The sequence below is a fragment of the Cherax quadricarinatus genome, chromosome 90 (assembly GCF_038502225.1).
Source record: "Cherax quadricarinatus isolate ZL_2023a chromosome 90, ASM3850222v1, whole genome shotgun sequence".
In the NCBI taxonomy this organism is placed as follows: domain Eukaryota; kingdom Metazoa; phylum Arthropoda; class Malacostraca; order Decapoda; family Parastacidae; genus Cherax; species Cherax quadricarinatus.
In genome coordinates this window covers 8,809,473-8,828,658 of record NC_091381.1, presented here as the reverse complement: position 1 = coordinate 8,828,658, position 19,186 = coordinate 8,809,473, and the positions used below count along the sequence as shown (strand labels likewise).

Sequence of the window (19,186 nt, the reverse complement as noted above, 5' to 3'; positions counted from 1 at the left end):
TGATACGATTCATCCTTGGCCTGGGTCCAAGAGCATGTAGGCCAGAATGAATTACAGCAGTTGGATAAGCTGAATGTTGAAGACAGAGTAAAACAACTAAAGTTAAATAAAGTTTATAAAATTGCTCACAGTATCCAGAATATCTTCCTGCTAATTTTGTCGAGGCTAGGAACCAAATCAGTCATAGTACTAGGGATAGAGAGCACAACTTTAAAGTACCCACAGTCAGTGGCCAGGCTTCAAGCACCTTTTATTGTACAACAATAAAGGAATGGAACACACTGCCTGCTCATGTCAAAACCATCATAGCATGAACCAGTTCAAGAAGAGTGCCAAAAGATGACTAATGAATGTAGAGACAGAAAGGGAGGAGAATGTTTTATTTTTTAGTTAAAACATGTAAATATAGCTGACTCATTTTGTCTTATTCCTAGTATATCTCCTTTATAGTATAATAATAAAATATTAAATGGACCTCAATGGAAATAAGTCACTTCGTCTGACTTTTCTAGGTTATCCTAGGTTCTCTACACATATGCTGCTATGTATGATATTCTATATAACTGTATTTGTGCATACGTGAATAAACTTACTTAAGACTCGCGGGTTTTAGGGTTCAATAAAGCGTCAGTCTTGGTGGCCCTAAATAACCACCATAACAAAAACAGCAGAGTTGTTAGTGTTGGTCCACTGATGCTGCTGAACCACCTGCTGGTGCTGCTAAACTACCTGCTGGTGCTGCTGAACCACCTGCTGGTGCTGCTGAACCACCTGCTGGTGCTGCTGAACTACCTGCTGGTGCTGCTGAGCCACTGTTGCTGCTGCTGAACCACCTGCTGGTGCTGCTGAACTACCTGCTGGTACTACTGAGCCACTGTTGCTGCTTCTGAACCACCTGCTGGTACTGCTGAGCCACTGTTGCTGCTGCTGAACCACCTGCTGGTGCTGTTGAACCACCTGCTGGTGCTGCTGAATCACCTGCTGGTGCTGCTGAACCACCTGCTGGTGCTGCTGAACCACCTGCTGGTGCTGCTGAGCCACTGTTGCTGCTGCTGAACCACCTGCTGGTGCTGCTGAACCACCTGCTGGTGCTGCTGAACCACCTGCTGGTGCTGCTGAACCACCTGCTGGTGCTGCTGAACCACCACTGGCTCAACCACATACCAGTGACAGTAAACGCTGAAGAATACTTTAATGTTGTGGTGAGTAATGTTGTGGTGAGTAATGTAGTGAGTAATGGTGTGGTGAGTAATGTAGTGAGTAATGTTGTGGTGAGTAATGTAGTGAGTAATGTTGTGGTGAGTAATGTAGTGAGTAATGTTGTGGTGAGTAATGTAGTGAGTAATGTTGTGGTGAGTAATGTAGTGAGTAATGTTGTGGTGAGTAATGTAGTGAGTAATGTTGTGGTGAGTAATGTAGTGAGTAATGTTGTGGTGAGTAATGTAGTGAGTAATGGTGTGGTGAGTAATGTTGTGGTGAGTAATGGTGTGGTGAGTAATGTGGTGAGTAATGCAGTGAGTAATGTGGTGAATAATGTTGTGGTGAGTAATGTAGTGAGTAATGTTGTGGTGAGTAATGTAGTGAGTAATGGTGTGGTGAGTAATGTGGTGAGTAATGTTGTGAGTAATGGTGTGGTGAGTAATGTGGTAAGTAATGCTGTGGTGAGTAATGTTGTGGTGAGTAATGTAGTGAGTAATGTTGTGGTGAGTAATGTTGTGGTGAGTAATGTAGTGAGTAATGGTGTGGTGAGTAATGTTGTGGTGAGTAATGTTGTGGTGAGTAATGTACTGAGTAATGTAGTGAGTAATGGTGTGGTGAGTAATGGTGTGGTGAGTAATGTGGTGAGTAATGTTGTGGTGAGTAATGCAGTGAGTAATGTGGTGAATAATGTTGTGATGAGTAATGTAGTGAGTAATGTTGTGGTGAGTAATGTAGTGAGTAATGGTGTGGTGAGTAATGTGAGTAATGGTGTGGTGAGTAATGTGGTAAGTAATGCTGTGGTGAGTAATGTTGTGGTGAGTAATGTAGTGAGTAATGTTGTGGTGAGTAATGTAGTGAGTAATGATGTGGTGAGTAATGTTGTGGTGAGTAATGTTGTGGTGAGTAATGTTGTGGTGAGTAATGTAGTGAGTAATGTAGTGAGTAATGTAGTGAGTAATGGTGTGGTGAGTAATGTGGTGAGTAATGTGAGTAATGTTGTGGTGAGTAATGCAGTGAGTAATGTGGTGAATAATGTTGTTGTGAGTAATGTAGTGAGTAATGTTGTGGTGAGTAATGTAGTGAGTAATGGTGTGGTGAGTAATGTTGTGGTGAGTAATGTTGTGAGTAATGGTGTGGTGAGTAATGTTGTGGTGAGTAATGTAGTGAGTATGTAGTGAGTAATGGTGTGGTGAGTAATGTTGTGGTGAGTAATGTAGTGAGTAATGTAGTGAGTAATGGTGTGGTGAGTAATGTAGTGAGTAATGTGAGTAATGGTGTGGTGAGTAATGTAGTGAGTAATGTGAGTAATGGTGTGGTGAGTAATGTTGTGGTGAGTAATGTAGTGAGTAATGTTGTGAGTAATGGTGTGGTGAGTAATGTTGTGGTGAGTAATGTAGTGAGTATGTAGTGAGTAATGGTGTGGTGAGTAATGGTGTGGTGAGTAATGTTGTGGTGAGTAATGTTGTGGTGAGTAATGTTGTGTTGAGCAGTGTTGTGGTGAGTAATGTTGTGGTGAGTAATGTTGTGGTGAGTAATGTAGTGAGTAATGTTGTGGTGAGTAATGTAGTGAGTAATGTTGTGAGTAATGTTGTGGTGAGTAATGTAGTGAGTAATGTTGTGGTGAGTAATGTAGTGAGTAATGTTGTGGTGAGTAATGTAGTGAGTAATGTTGTGGTGAGTAATGTAGTGATTAATGTGGTGAGTAATGTAGTGAGTAATGTTGTGGTGAGTAATGTAGTGAGTAATGTTGTGGTGAGTAATGTGGTGAGTAATGTTGTGGTGAGTAATGTAGTGAGTAATGGTGTGGTGAGTAATGTTGTGGTGAGTAATGTTGTGGTGAGTAATGTAGTGAGTAATGTTGTGGTGAGTAATGTAGTGAGTAATGTTGTGGTGAGTAATGTAGTGAGTAATGTTGTGGTGAGTAATGTAGTGAGTAATGTTGTGGTGAGTAATGTAGTGAGTAATGTGGTGAGTAATGTTGTGGTGAGTAATGTAATGAGTAATGTGGTGTCAGATAAGAGATAAGAAAAAAAATTGTGTTTTTAACACTGATGGTGGAAGGTTATCCACCCAGGATAACCCAGGATAGGGAGAATTAGCCACCCAGGATAGGGGGATAAGGAGGGCTAGCCACCCAGGATAGGGGATAAGGAGGGTTAGCCACCCAGGATACGGGGATAAGGAGGGTTAGCCACCCAGGATAGGGGGATAAGGAGGGTTAGCCACCCAGGATAGGGGGATAAGGAGGGTTAGCCACTCAGAATAACCCAGGATAGGGGGATAAGGAGGGTTAGCCACTCAGAATAACCCAGGATAGGGTTAGCAACCCAGGATAGGGAGGTTAGCCACCCAGGATAGGGAGGGTTAGCCACCCTGGATAAGGAGGGTTAGCCACCCTGCATAACTCAGGATAAGGAGGGTTAGCCACCCTTGATAACCCAGGATAGGGAGGGTTAGCCACCCTGGATAACCTAGGATGGGGATGGTTAGCCACCCAGGATAACCCAGGATGGGGAAGATTAGCCACCTAGGATAGGAAGGTGTGGAGAAATTTTCTCCAGGAGGGGGGTATCAGCCCCCTTCAGCCCCTTTCAGCCCCTTTCAGCCCTGAGGGGCCCAACCCTCTCAGAAGGGGCAAGCATCTTGTTTACTGCTACAGCAAGTAATTGATCCCAGATGCAGTACCAGTATGCGACGTGTGGTCAAGCAACTGCCACTCCGTGCAAGACTCCAGTGTTGCAAAGTGTAGTTTAATAAAAGACAGTCCATCTCTTACCTTAGCAGGACAATTAAGGAAAATCCTGCTCCCACTTTATTATCATGGTAAAGATAGTGTACATTGTTGTCTATGCTTAAGACAGCAAGAATCAAACATTCTGCTTTGCTTCATTGAGGAAGTGGCAAGGAAGCAAAAGTACTAGGTCAGCTTTTCCTTTATGTGCTAGGAGCAGTGACGGTGTAAGAGGCTGTGGCGTCTTCAGATTACTTTTGACCTACTGAGAGTGACACTGACGCCAGGATAACCAACAAAGAACACTGATCCGTGCGCTAGTGTGAACAAAGTATCTCATAAAACACAATAAACACTTATAGAGAAGTGTGATAAGCTTCTTTAGTGATAAGATTGTAAACAATAAAGACAAATCTTGTGGAACATAGTGTACCAGTGTACGTATTCCTAGACTATGGAAGACGTGGACATCCAAGGACACTTCAGCTTCTATCAAGTCACCGATACCTGTCGAAGGTGTGAAGAACACCATAGCTCACGCTACAAGAGCAAGGTGGGTTACTTATTTCTTGTAGTAAGGGGGACTGCGCTGTTCTTGAGTCGCAAGGAGTTTGTAATCAACCTCTAGTCAGCAGTGAGGTGCGGACTTTTGAGTCCACACAAGTACGTAAGTCAGCCGCCATCAGTGAATGAAATATGATGACATAACACCCCCTAGGGGTAATTTATTGTTTATATAATATAATTCATTTCAGCCCATTGAAAAATGATCAAGACAGCTACTCAAGACCTCGTCTGCAGGGGCGGCTGTGTGGGCGAGAGCTGTCTTTCTAAGCTAAGTTTCCTTATATTTAAACTTTAAACTTAGCTGTTAAACCATTTCTCAACAGAAGGGTTAGGAACCCAGGATAACCCTAGATCAAGATAGGAAGGGTTAGCTACCCAGGATAACCCAGGTTATGAAGGTTTAGACACCCAGGATAACCCAGGTTAGGAAGGTTTTGACACCCAGGATAACCCAGGTTAGGGAGGTTTAGTCACCCATGATAACCCAGGTTAGGGAGATTTAGTCACCCATGATAACCCAAGTTAGGTAGGTTTAGCCACCCAGGATAACCCAGTAAAGTCAGTGAACCATAAAGGACTGTCTGTCTTATTTCCTTTGGGACTGCAGTCGTGTCCCCCAGGATGCCACCTTGTATTTTTGACTGACACCCAGGTACCTATTTACTGCTCCTGTTGCTGCTGAACCACCTGCTGCTCTTCCTTCTCCTCCTCCTCCTCCTCCTCCTACTGCTTCCTCCTCCCCCCCTGCTGCTGCTCTTCTTCCTCCTCTTCTTGTTGCTCGTCCCTCCTCTTCCTCCTGCTGCTGCTGCTTTTACTGCTGCTACTGCTGCTGCTTTTGCTGCTACTACTACTTCTTTTCCTCCTCATCCTGTTCCTCCTCCTCCTCCTTCCATAAAGGCTCCTTTCCTCATTGGGCCTCCTCATAAATACACTTGTTTGGGCTCCTTATTCTCTTTCCAGCATTGCAACAAGCTCTTGAGAAAATGTTGACTACATCACAAAATTCCTAGAGCTTTCATACAGCTTCCCTCCATCCCTAGATCAAGAGCCCCTCACCAGTATCAAGGAACCTTGATGCCGGTGAGGGGCTCTTGTTCTAGGGAATTGGATCTGTGCTCCAGTTCCCTAAATTAATAATAATAGTAAAAATAATAATAATAATAATAATGAGTGAGCTTCAGTTCCCAAAATTAATAATAATAGTAGTAATAATAATAATAATAATAATACAGTATAGTACTAGTAATAATAATAGTAATAAGTTACTTCACTAGTTGCCACTGGTTGGTGCAGCACACTGTTTACCCTCGCTGTGGAAGCATTTTTGTCCTGTTTTGCTTGCATTATTTCAGCTATTTGGCCAAATTTCTTTTTTCTAACCATGGGTCCTAAGAACGTAAGTGCAAAGGACAGTGTTGAGAAGAAAAAGAGGATGATTTCCATGGAATTTAAGCATGAAATCATAGATAAACAAGTGAGGTGTGTGGGTTGTGGGTTGAGGTGGAGGCGGGGGAAGCTCGCTCGTAACTCAGAGCAAAAAATTGACCGAGCGATGGCTTGTACACTGGACCCTCACGCAACGAACACATCGCATAACGTTAAATCTGCCTAACGAAGCATTTGAGCATAAAAATTTTGGCCCGCCTAATGATTAAAAACTCGCCCAACGTGATTCGTCCCAAACCTGTCCGTCCAGCCTGAGCACCTCAGCTGCCCTGCCATCATTGTTTACAAGCCAGGTGGCTGGTTTCATGCATATATTCGATACATTTTGTATTATTCCATTGTTTATAGTGCTTGTAACTGCTAAATAAGCCACCATGGGCCCAAAGAAAGCTTCTAGTGCCAACCCTGTGGTAAAAAGGGTGAGAAATACTATCGAAATACTATCGTACCACAGTCAGCTGCTACTGCACCACCGTCAGCTGTTGCTGCACCACCGTCAGCTGTTGCTGCACCACCGTCAGCTGTACTACTCGAAGATGTGGAGAGACTGTTGTTGGTGTGGCTTAATGAGAAACAGTTACCGAGAAACAATTAACCCCAATGGGTTAGCCACCCAGGATAACCCATGAACGTCAGTGAGTCATCGAGGACTGTCTAACTTATTTTCATTGGGGTCCTTAATCTTGTCCCCCAGGATGCGACCCACACCAGTCAACTAACACCCAGGTGAACAGGAAAAAATGCTTGGAACTAGTGCTCATATTGCTGAATTTAAGGTCAGCAAAGGTTGGTTTGAGAGATTTAAGAATCGTAGTGGTATACACAGTGTGATAAGGCATGGTGAAGCTGAAAAATTCCAACCCCAACAAGTGTTCATTTGTGACGAAACAGGCCTGTTCTGGAAGAAAATGCCAAACAGGACCTACATTACTCAGGAGGAAAAGGCACTCCCAGGACACAAGCCTATGAAAGACAGGCTAACTTTCTTGTTTTGTTGTAGTGCTAGTGGAGGTTGCAAAGTGAAGCCTTTACTCATGTATCACTGAAAATCCCAGAGTGTTCAAGTAAAACAGTGTCTCATCACTCATCAGTACTCTTCAATAAAGGTAAGTGTCATTTTAACATTTATTTATATAGTTATTGTGCATGTCTCATTGTTTTCTTTGTAGGGAACTGTATATTTCATGAAAAAAAAATTATTTTCTTTAATGCTTTTGGTTGTCTGGAACAGATTAATTGGATTTCCATTATTTCTTATGGGAAAAATTAATTTGGCTAACGATAATTTCGTCTAACGATGAGCTCTCAGGACGGATTAATATCGTTAGGCGAGGGTCCACTGTATCTCAAAAAACTCATATGTTGGGACACTCATAAGTCGAGGTTCCACTGTATTTTTCTAAAGTTATCCCCTAGTAGTTGGTGATGGACTAGAGAAAACATAATTCTTCTGACATTCCTACAAGCCACTTGGTGGGTGTATGTATCATGTTTGTGTGTTACATAACGTGTTTCTTATATAATTTTGAAAAAAATATCATAGATGGATTAATGGAAATGTCTATATTAATTAATGTAATATATGACATTTAATACACCCAAGAGATTCTTCTTCTTCTTCTTCTTATTATTATTATTATTATTATTATTATTATTATTATTATTATTATTATTATTATTATTATTATTATTATCATTATTATTATTATCATTATTATTATTATTATGCACTGTACCCCACTATTGAAATTTCATAATTTCATTGTAACCTTGCCAGGAAATAAACTTTGTTTGTTTGTTTCATTATTACTATTATTATGTCATCTTCAAGAGTAAAGAAACTCTTAATGATTTTAACTCTTTCAGGATCCAGAGGCCAAATCTCAAAGTGACAGCCAGGGTCCAAGAATTAAAAAAAAAAAAAAAAAATCAGAATTAAAGATAATATTTTTTATAGGCAATAAAACAAACAAAAAACATTTTTTGATCAGTACTTTCCAAGATATAGAGGCGTGAAGTTGGCCCTCAATGACTGGGTGGCAGCAGCATCTGCAACTTCCATAAAGTCGCATTTTTTTTATTTTACTGTTTTGTTTCCTTTTTCTTTACTGCTTTTGTTTTTTTCCAGTAACATTTGTGGCCTGTGAGACCAATGTAATGCATAATGTATATATGTACACTCGTTGTATTCAAGACAATAACTGCAATAATATTTTCATCATTATTTTGTTTAAAATAGTAGTTGCTTACAACAAAAAACATGAAAAAATGTTGTACAGGTCTCCCTCAACATTCACATTTTCAGCTTTCGCGGGCTTCACACATTCGCGAATTCCCAACTGCCAGATTCCCAGCCACCAAATTCCCAGCCGCCAAATCATATTCAAGTTTCCCGCCACCTGCGAGTCCCTACTACCCTCCCACCGACCCCCGCAACTGGCAGCCAGCCCTCCCACCACTCAGTGTGGTGAGTGTTTTGTTTATTCATTATTTGCTATTAAACTACAGTATAAATAATGTAAACCCATTCATGACTGTATATTGGAATGGCTATTCGGACAGGTATTAGACGGTGACATCATGTGTTTACTCTTGAACACAGCAAAGAATCAAACATTTCTGCTACTGCTAATAATAACAACAATAATAATAATAATAATAATAATAATAATATTAATAAATACGATATAATTGAAGAAGGAATTTGTACAAAAATACGAGGGAGTGGTTGACACATCGTCAGTGTGGCTTTGTTTATGCTGGAGTGAGCATTAGTCTCCCTGCTCTTCCAAACATTTCACAATAATTCATTGTGTTTGGTGCTTGTAGATTGAGTGCGACTGGAGTGGTAGAGGCAGTGGTTGAGGCAGCGATTGAGGCAGTGGTTGAGGCAGCTGTTGAGGCAGCTGTTGAGGCAGCGATTGAGGCAGTGGTTGAGGCAGCTGTTGAGGCAGCGATTGAGGCAGTGGGTGAGGCAGCTGTTGAGGCAGCGATTGAGGCAGTGGGTGAGGCAGCTGTTGAGGCAGCAATTGAGGCAGTGGTTGAGGCAGCTGTTGAGGCAGCGATTGAGGCAGTGGGTGAGGCAGCTGTTGAAGCAGCGATTGAGGCAGTGGGTGAGGCAGCTGTTGAAGAAGCGATTGAGGTAGTGGTTGAGGCAGATGTTGAGGCAGCGATTGAGGCAGTGGATGAGGCAGCTGTTGAGGCAGCAATTGAGGCAGTGGGTGAGGCAGCTGTTGAGGAAGCGATTGAGGCAGTGGTTGAGGCAGCTGTTGAAGAAGCGATTGAGGCAGTGGGTGAGGCAGCTGTTGAGTGAGCGATTGAGGCAGTGGTTGAGGCAGCGGTTGAGGCAGTGGTATTTAATAACATACATGTTGTTAATAATAATAATACATGTTATTAATAATATGTACTACAGCAGGGCCCCGCTTTACGGCGTTTCACTTTACGGCGTTCCGCTAATACGGTCATTTCAAATTATGACCAAAACTCACTACGTATACGGCTCCCCCCACCTGACTTTCTAATACGGTCACCGCACCCCACCCTGTTTGTTTACATTCTTCGTGAGCTCAGTAAGCACTAAGTCTCTCCATTTTGTCTGGAAACTCCAAAATTTCAAATGTTTTTAAAAGTTATTTCATATTTTATATATACTCTGATAATTATACTTATGTATACCTGTACTTAAATAAACTTACATACTGTGATGGCATGCAGGTACACATTAAAATCAGTAAGAGTGTCTTATGTCTCCAGACGTCATATTAGTAATGATAATAATAATCATCGAGTCTCATTTAAATGTCGTATATTACGTTAAATACACATTTTCATTAATCCATCTATGATATTTTTTCAAAATTATATAATAAACACGATACATAACATAAAAAGATGATAAATACACCCCACAATAGAATAAATAAACATAAATATGAGATGTGGTAGCAGACGACTTGCACAAGTGACGCCATATTAGAAATGCTAATAATAATAATAATCACCGAGTCTCATTAAATGTTGTATATTACGTTAATATACACATTTTCATTAATCCATCCATGATATTTTTTTCAAAATTATATAATAAACACGATACATAACATAAAAAGATGATAAATACACCCAACAATAGAATAAATAAACATAAATATGAGATGTGGTAGCCAGATAACTTGTACAAGTGATGCCAAGAATAACATTTTCTCTAATCTAACATAAGAGAAAATGTGTTACTGGGGGTAACTGTAGAAAATTATTCCTTTCGTATGTATGTAAGTAAGTTTATTCAGGTATACACAAATGCAGTTACATATATTATCATACATAGCAACATATGTGTAGAGAACCTAAAATAACCCAAAAAAGTCAGAGTGACTTATTTCCATTGCCTTCACTCAGAGCATCATTTCTTCTCAAAATGATGTTACATGAGAATGGGAGTGTTCTTCTTTATTTATTCTACAGTATCAATGTAGAGACAACCTGTACATAATGTAACTTGTACACAAACCAGACGTGTACACTTCGTTTACAAAACTTACCTTCACCTGGTTTGTTTACATAACTCTGCGCCTGTACTCTCTCATGCACTCATTCTTTCTCTCTCATTTATTCGTTTTATCTCATTTACTTACTCCTGATCCTACATTAAGACTACAAATATTTTAAGGTAAGTAATGAGTGAACTGTATATACATTTTATCGCTCTGGGATGCTTAAATATCATAGAATTGTATGTGTGGGTGGGGTGGCCTGGTATGGTAGCCTGGCTGACTACCATACATACCACACTTGATTTCTTACAATAAATACAACTTGTCTCACCCTAGATTAAAACTGTAAATATTTTAAGGTAAGTAATGAGTGCACTATGTGTGTATTGTACTTTTTTATTGTTTTTTGATGCCTGGTTCTATTGCTAACTTAATATATGTTAGTGTAAACTTGTTATCTAGTGTTTGTATGCATTTGTAAGTGGAAAAAAAGGGTGTTCCACTTCACGGCGGTAGCCTGGAACCTAACCAGCCGTATAAGTGGGGCCTTCCTGTATTATTATTTATAACATATATGTTATTAAATACCACTGCCTCAACCGCTGAATTATTGTGAAATGTTTGGAAGAGCAGGGAAACTAATGCTCACTCCAGCATAAACGAAGCCACACTGACAATGTGTCAACCACTCCCTCGTATTTTTGTACAATTTCCTTCTTCACTTATATCGTATTGTTATTATTATTATTATTATTATTATTATTATTATTATTATTACTATTGTTATTATTAGCAGTAGCAGAAATGTTTGATTCTTTGCTGTGTTCAAGAGTAAACACATGATGTCACCATCCAATACCTGGCGAATAGCCATTCCAATATGCAGTCATGAATGGGTTTACATTATTTATACTGTAGTTTAATAGCAAATAATGAACAAACAAAACACTCGCCACACTGAGTGGTGGGAGGGCTGGCTTCCAGTTGTGGGGGCCGGAGGGAGGTTAGCAGGGACTCTCAGTGGTTGAGGAAGTGGTGGAGGCATTGGTGGAGGCAGTGGTGGAGTCTGTGGTATTTAATAACATACATGTTATTAAAGCATAACATGTATATATTTAGTACAGTTTACGACGTTTTCATGTATTTTACGATTGTTCACGGTTCAACAAGTTAAGGAAGCAGTATTGTATTATATTTCCCTACAATATGTTGGGGCACCAAACATTCACGGTTTTTCAACATTCGCGAGGCTCTTGATCCCCTAACCCTCGCGAATGTTGAGGGAGACCTGTATATTAGCAATGTTCTATTATATATTTACACATGTACAGTCACTGGACATGTTCCTAGACCTGTTACAGTCTGTGAAAGTCTTCGAAACAAGGTGTCATGCATAGTGGTGTCTTAGTCATCTGTAGACCAGTATGATTTTATATTATACACTGGACCCCCGACTTACGAACTTAATTCGTTCCAGACGGCTGTTTGAATGCTGTGACCAATCAAATTTGCTCCCATAAGGAATAATGTACATTAGATTAGTCCATTTCAGACCCCCAAAAATACACTTACAAAAGCACTTACAAAAATACACTTACATAATTGTTCAAGTTGTGAGCTGTTCGTAAGTAGGGGGTCCACTGTACTTATAGACATGAGGCATAAGCATTATTGTTGCAAAAAACAAATACATTTCAGTCACAATCATCTCCTTTCACGGTGGATGATGATGCACTTTGTCCTGGAACTGCTGAGTCAGTGGCTTGGGTCCCAGACTCACTCCCAGTCTGGGCTGGTGCCGCATGCTGCACACTCGCATGCTGCACACTCGCATGCTACATGCTCGTGGCACCACCACCACCTGCTGACGCATGTGGTCTATTATCCCTCTGGATAATAGTTTTAGGTGTGGTAATCCCACACCTAAAACTATTATCCAGAGGGCTGAGGAGGGGTTGTTGAGGTGGTTTGGACATGTAGAGAGAATGGAACAAAACAGAATGACTTCAAGAGTGTTTAAATCTGTAGTGGGGGGAAGGTGGGGTAGGGGTCGGCCTAGGAAGGGTTGGAGGGAGGGAGTAAAGGAGGTTTTGTGTGCGAGTGGCTTGGACTTCCAGCAAGTGTGCTTGAGCGTATTTGATAGGAGTGAATGGAGACAAATGGTTTTTAATACCTGACGTGCTGTTGGAGTGTGAGCAAAGTAACATTTATGAAGGGATTCAGGGAAACCAGCAGGCCGGACTTGAGTCCTGGAGATGAGAAGTACAATGTCTACACTCTGAAGGCAGGGTGTTAATGTTGCAGTTTCATAGCTATAGTGTAAAGCACCCATCTGGCAAGACAGTGATGGAGTGAATGATGATGAAAGCTTTTCTTTTTTGGCCCACCTGCCTTGGTGGGAATCTGCTTATTTGTTAATAAAATAGAATAAATAACACTTATTTCCAATAATCACATGAGTATTCTCCTTGTACTCCAAAACTGCTAGCAGCAGTGTTGGTTTGAATTTGAGGATAAAATATATTCTTCCAAACCATAATTAGGTTGCTGGGATCTCCATCCTCCCATTGTGTGACATATGAACTGCTCATGTTTATTAATAGCCTGTACTATCTATCAAAGATCAGGAATCACTGTTGACATATTCTAACTGCCCTCCTTGCTGAAAGTTCTTCTGTGACTTTTTAGAAGAAATAATTACAGTGGACCCTCGCCTAATGCTGTTAATCCGTTCCTGAGAGCTCAACGTTAGGTGAAATTATCATTAGCTGAATTAATTTTCCACGTAAGAAATAATGGGAATCAAATTAATCCGTTCCTGACACCCCAAAGTATGAACAAAAAAAAATTTTTACCACATTAAATATTAATTTTAATACACACAAACTGAAGAAGACATGTACAATTACATGACACTTACCTTTATTGAAGATCTTGTGATGATCGATGGGATGGGAGGAGGGGAGACTGTGGATGGTGTTAATGTTTAGAAGGGGAATCCCCTTCCATTAGGACGTGAGGTGGCAAGTCCTTTTCCGGGGTTACTTCCCTTCTTCTTTTAATGCCACTAGGACCAGCTTGAGAGTCACTGGACCTCTGTCGCGCAACATATCTGTCCATAGAGGCCTGTACCTCCCGTTCTTTTATGACATTCCTAAAGTGTTTCACAACATTGTCAGTGTAAGTCACCAGCACGGCTTGCAATAGCTGTGTGAGGGTGATTTTCATCAAAAAAGGTTTGCACTTTAAGCCACATTGCACACATTTCCTTAATCTTTGAAGTAGGCAACTTCTTCAATTTCTCTATCCCCTCCTCTGAAGCAGTTTCCTCAGGTATGGCCTCTTGCTGTTGAAGATGATCTAGCAGCTCATCAGTGGTTAGTTCTTCATTGTCCTCCTTCACCAACTCTTCCTCATCCTCCCCACTAACCTCCAACCCCAAGGACTTTCCCACTGCCACAATGGATTCCTCAACTGGCATAGGATTCCCAGGGTTAGCATCAAACCCTTCAAAATCCCTTTCGTCTACACATTCTGGCCACAGTTTCTTCCAAGCAGAGTTCAAGATCCTCTTAGTCACTTCCTCCCAAGCCTTACCTATAATGTTTACACAATTGAGGATGCTAAAGTGATCTCTCCAAAACTCTCTTAGAGTCAGTTGAGTTTCTGAGGTCACTACAAAGCACCTTTCAAACATGGCTTTTGTGTACAGTTTCTTGAAGTTGGAAATGACCTGCTGGTCCATGGGCTGCAGGAGAGGAGTGGTATTAGGAGGCAAAAACTTGACCTTAATGAAGCTCATTTCCGCAGAAAATCGCTCTGCCACGTCTAAAGGATGACCAGGAGCATTGTCTAATACCAGGAGGCACTTAAGGTCTAATTTCTTTTCAGTTAGGTAATTTTTCACAGTGGGGGCAAATGCATGGTGTAACCAGTCATAGAAAAAGTCCCTAGTGACCCATGCCTTACTGTTTGCCCTCCACAGCACACACAAATTAGCCTTGAGGACATTGTTTTTCCTGAACACTCTGGGAGTTTCAGAGTGATACACCAATAAAGGCTTCACTTTGCAATCACCACTAGCATTAGCACACATCAACAGAGTAAGCCTGTCTTTTATAGGTTTATGTCCTGGGAGTGCCTTTTCCTCCTGAGTAATGTAGGTCCTGCTTGGCATTTTCTTCCAAAACAGGCCTGTTTCGTCACAATTAAACACTTGTTCAGGTTTCAGTCCTTCACTGTTTATGTTCTCCTTGAATTTCTGCACATATTTTTCAGCCGCTTTGTGGTCTGAGCTGGCAGCCTCACCATGCCTTATCACACTATGTATGCCACTACGATTCTTAAATCTCTCAAACCAACCTTTGCTGGCCTTAAATTCACTCACATCACCACTAATTGCAGGCATTTTTCTAATTAAATCCTCATGCAACTTCCTAGCTTTATCACATATGATCGCTTGAGAGATGCTATCTCCTGCTATCTGTTTTTCGTTTATCCACACCAATAACAGTCTTTCAACATCTTCTATCACTTGCGATCTCTGTTTCAAAAGCAAAGTTGCACTTTTGGCAAGAACAGCTTCCTTGACTGCCGTTTTCTTGGCCACAATAGTAGCGATGGTTGATTGGGGTTTTGTGTACAACCTGGCCAGCTCGGAGACACGCACTCCACTTTCATACTTAGCAATGATTTCTTTCTTCATATCCATAGTAATTCTCACCCTTTTTGCTGTAGGGTTGGCACTAGAAGCTTTCTTGGGGCCATGGTGACTTATTTTGCAGGTGCAATCACTAAAAAGGCTGTGATAATATGAAATGTTCTGATTGTATGCTTGGAAGCGACTGCAGTGGTTGGCTTGTAAACACTGGCACCCACGGAACAAGTGAGGCGGGCTCAGGCCGCACGTGGACGCGTCTCGAACGAATCGCGTTGAGTGAGTTTTTTAGCACTAGCCGAGGCAAAATTTTTGTGTTAAAATGTATCGCTAGGCAGATTTAATGTTATGCAATGCATTCGTTAGGCGAGGGTCCACTGTATTGTGTTAGAAGGGTTCTTTTATGGCTTGTAATATATAACAGAAGTTATGAGTTTAAAAAGTTACACAAGTTTCATGCAGAAGAACTTGATCATTTGTAACAAAATCATTTTCTTCAAACAAACCAGCCGTATCCCACTGAAGCAGGGTGTCCCCAAACAGAAAACTGAAAGTTTCTCTTTTTAACTTTAGTAATGTATACAGGAGAAATGGTTACTAATTTCTCTCTCCCAGCATTTTAGTTGCCTCTTATGACACGCATGGCTTATGGTGGAAGATTTATGTTCCACTTACCCATGGAAATATGATGAAATAAACAAGAACAAGAACTAGTAAGAAAATAGAAGAAAATGGGTATGTATATATATATATATATATATATATATATATATATATATATATATATATATATATATATATATATATATATATATATATATATATATATATATATGCCTGTACGTGCATGTGTAGTGTGACCTAAGTGTAGGTAGAAGTAGCAAGATGTACCTGAAATCTTGCTTGTTTGAGACAGAAAAAAAGACACCAGCAATCCTACCATCATGTAAAATAATTACAGGCTTCTGTTTTACACTCATTTGGCAGGATGGTAGTACCTCCCTGGGCAATTGCTGTCTACTAACCTACTACCTAGGTTGTAACAAAAAAGTTTTTTTTTATTCATTGTATCCTGCAATTCTAGAATACAGCCATATACTAACTCAGTTGTTTTTACTCCACAGTTATATTGGGAACAACAACAACAGCCCAACTTGTGTCCAGACAATATCTGGTCTTGCAAGAAACATCAGAGAAAATGTCTTTTTAACAACCCCTGATAACCTTCTTTTTTACTTTTATTATTAACCAATGAAACAACTTTGAATGTGTTGTAATGGATTATATTTTAAAAAATATATTGGTGATAAAAAATATAATGTATTAATTGTTCAGATATCTCAAGAAAATCTTATGTGAAAACACTTCAGAGATCTCAGGGAAATATCAGCATCTTAAAACTTTATAACAATAATGTTAATAATACACACTAGAGTTTATTTAGAAAGTAAACCTTATCAGTGTACTTGAGAGTTCATCTACGATGTAAACCATATCAGTTTTAATTTTATTATATTTATGGAGAGTGCTAAACCTGTAGGGCATACAGCACCTGGGGGAATGGAAGGAAGTCAGGTTCAGTCCAGTAAAGGGGAGCTCGGGCTCAGTTCCTTGGATCATGAGCCCCTCAGAGGCATCCAGAAACCCCCCTTGAAGGGATATCAGTGTTCAGTGTGTCTGAAATGTTTTAGCAAAAATTGTCATCTTACAGTACACATGAGAGTTCACACAGGAGAGAAACCTTATCAGTGTCCAGAATGTCTGAAATGTTTTAGCAGTAAAGGTAATCTTGTAAAGCACAAGAAAGTTCATACAGGAGAGAAGCCTTATGAGTGTTCAGAGTGTCTTAAATGTTTTACCAGTAAAGATAATCTTGTAAAGCATGAGAAAGTTCATACAGGAGAGAAACCTTATGAGTGTTCAGAATGTCTGAAATGCTTCAGCAGTAAAGATAGTCTTGCAAAGCACAAGAAAATTCACACAGGAGAAAAGAGTTCCCAGTGTTCAGAATGCTTTAAACGTTTTATTAGTAACAATGATCTTGTGATACACATGAGAGTTCATACAGGAGAGAAGCCTTACCAGTGTTCAGTGTGTCTGAAATGTTTTAGCAATAAAAGTAATCTTGCAAAGCACAATAGAATTCATACAGGAGAGGAACCTTATCAGTGTTCAGAATGCTCAAAATGTTTTAGCAATAAAAGTTATCTAGTAATACACACAAGAATTCATACAGGAGAGAGGCCTTACCAGTGCTCTGAGTGCCCAAAATCTTTCAGAAATAAAAGTGATCTTATAGTACACATGAGAGTTCACACTGGAGAGAAACCTTACCAGTGTTCAGAATGTCTGAAACGTTTTAGCAGTAAAGGTAATCTTGTAATGCATGAGAAAATTCATACAGGAGAGAAGCCATATCAGTGTTCAGAATGCTCAAAATGTTTTAGCAATAAAGGTTATCTTGTAAGACACAAAAAAAGTCACACAGGAGAGGAACCTTATGAGTGTTCAGAGTGTTCAAAATGTTTTAGTAATAAAAATCATTTTGTAATACACATGAGAGTTCATACAGGAGAGAAGCCATATGAGTGTTCAGAATGTTTGAAATGTTTTAGCAATAAAAGTCATCTTGTAAGACACAACAAAATTCATACTGGAGAGGAGCCTTATGAGTGTTCAGAATGCTTGAAATGTTTTAGCTATGAAAGTGATCTTGTAATACACATGAGAGTTCACACAGGTGAGAAGCCTTATCAGTGTTCAGAATGCCTAAAATGTTTTAGCAGTAAAGGTTATCTTGTAAAACACATGAGAGCTCATACAGGAGATAAACCATATCAGTGTTCAGAGTGTCAGAAACGCTTTTGCCAAAGAAGGAGTCTTGTAAAACATGAGAAAAATCATTCAATAAAACAGTCTCATCAGAGTCAGGTTTGAAATGTTTTATCGAGAAACATGTTCTTGAGAGTCATACAGTTCATAAAAGAGATAAGCATATCAGTATTCAGAGTGAATGAATTGTTTTAGCAGAAAAAGCTATATAGTATAACATGAACAAGTTCATGTAGGAAAATAAACCAAATATATGTGTGAGAGAAAACACCAGCAAGGTTGAGATAAAGATAAGCTTTTTTTTTTTTTTTATGTTTAAAAGCAATAAAAAATAACTTTCTACCTCAATCTCTTGCTACCCTCTACCCACACTATCCCCTGCCCTGCTGTTTTCTGTAACCTACTGATCATCCCTTCCCCTTCTGCCGCCCAATACCCTCGCTTCCTTCCCTACCCTGCAGTGCTGTATAGCCCTTGTCCTCTTCAAGGGAGGCTCCTTGGCGTGGTGAAGAGGCTCTTGGTCTGAGGAATTAGACCTGTCGGTCTTCTTCCTCAGACCGAACCTAATTACCCCCCATTCTCCCCTCCCCTATCCCATCCTCCCCTTTTTCCATTCCTCCTCCTCCTCCCCACCCCTCCCTTTTGCCCTTCCTCTTTTTGGCCTTTGGGATTTCTCCCACAGGCACACTAGTTCCTAGGTAGGGGAAAGGACACCGGGGTCCATCCCATTCCGTTGAGGTTCTTGGTGGTGGCGTAGTTTGCCGTGGAATCTGGATCGCCTGGGGATGTCCCGATCCCTTTCCGGTATCCCGGAGTAGCTTTGGGTGTCTTTCGGGCGACGGGTGTATCTCTGGAAGCCACCTTTCGGATTCCGGGGGTGGTGGCCGAAGGAGGTATGCTTTGTGGCGGATATCCGGCCGCCCTCTCTTTTGTCCACCGAGATAGCTCAGCAGATGTGAGGTTGCTATCCCAGATTGCTGGTTTACTGGCATGAAGGGTAGGGTATGGCATGGGTTCCATGCTGCATCTGCACTACTAGCGGTGCTGAGGTCCTCTTGGGCGAGGAGGGAGATTTCCGGCCCTTTCATTCCTCCCCACTCCCCCCTTTTTTTATTGTTTTTTTATTTTTATTTTCTTTTCTTCTTTCTTTTTTTTTCTTAAAAACAAAAAGCAAAGGAGTAACCTAACCATGGAGAACCCAATCCATAAACCCACTACCCCCGGGCCCCTTCTTAATACCGCACCCCATTCTGACCC

The 19,186-nt window shown here is 40.6% G+C and overlaps 1 protein-coding gene across 2 annotated transcripts; it reads left to right on the top strand.

Annotated features, from left to right (window-relative positions):
• The first annotated feature begins 648 nt into the window (after positions 1-648).
• Positions 649-18,277, top strand: LOC138855341 (zinc finger protein 271-like). Of its 2 annotated transcripts, XM_070104291.1 has the most exons (3): positions 649-1,202; positions 8,250-8,411; positions 16,222-18,277. In XM_070104291.1, exon 3 carries the CDS (start codon positions 16,616-16,618, stop codon positions 18,032-18,034), a length of 1,419 nt encoding a protein of 472 aa, XP_069960392.1. In that variant the 5' UTR covers positions 649-1,202; positions 8,250-8,411; positions 16,222-16,615; the 3' UTR covers positions 18,035-18,277. The 2 variants fall into 2 exon arrangements, with proteins under 2 accessions (XP_069960392.1, XP_069960391.1); XM_070104290.1 differs by lacking the exon at positions 8,250-8,411.
• Positions 18,278-19,186: the final 909 nt, after the last annotated feature.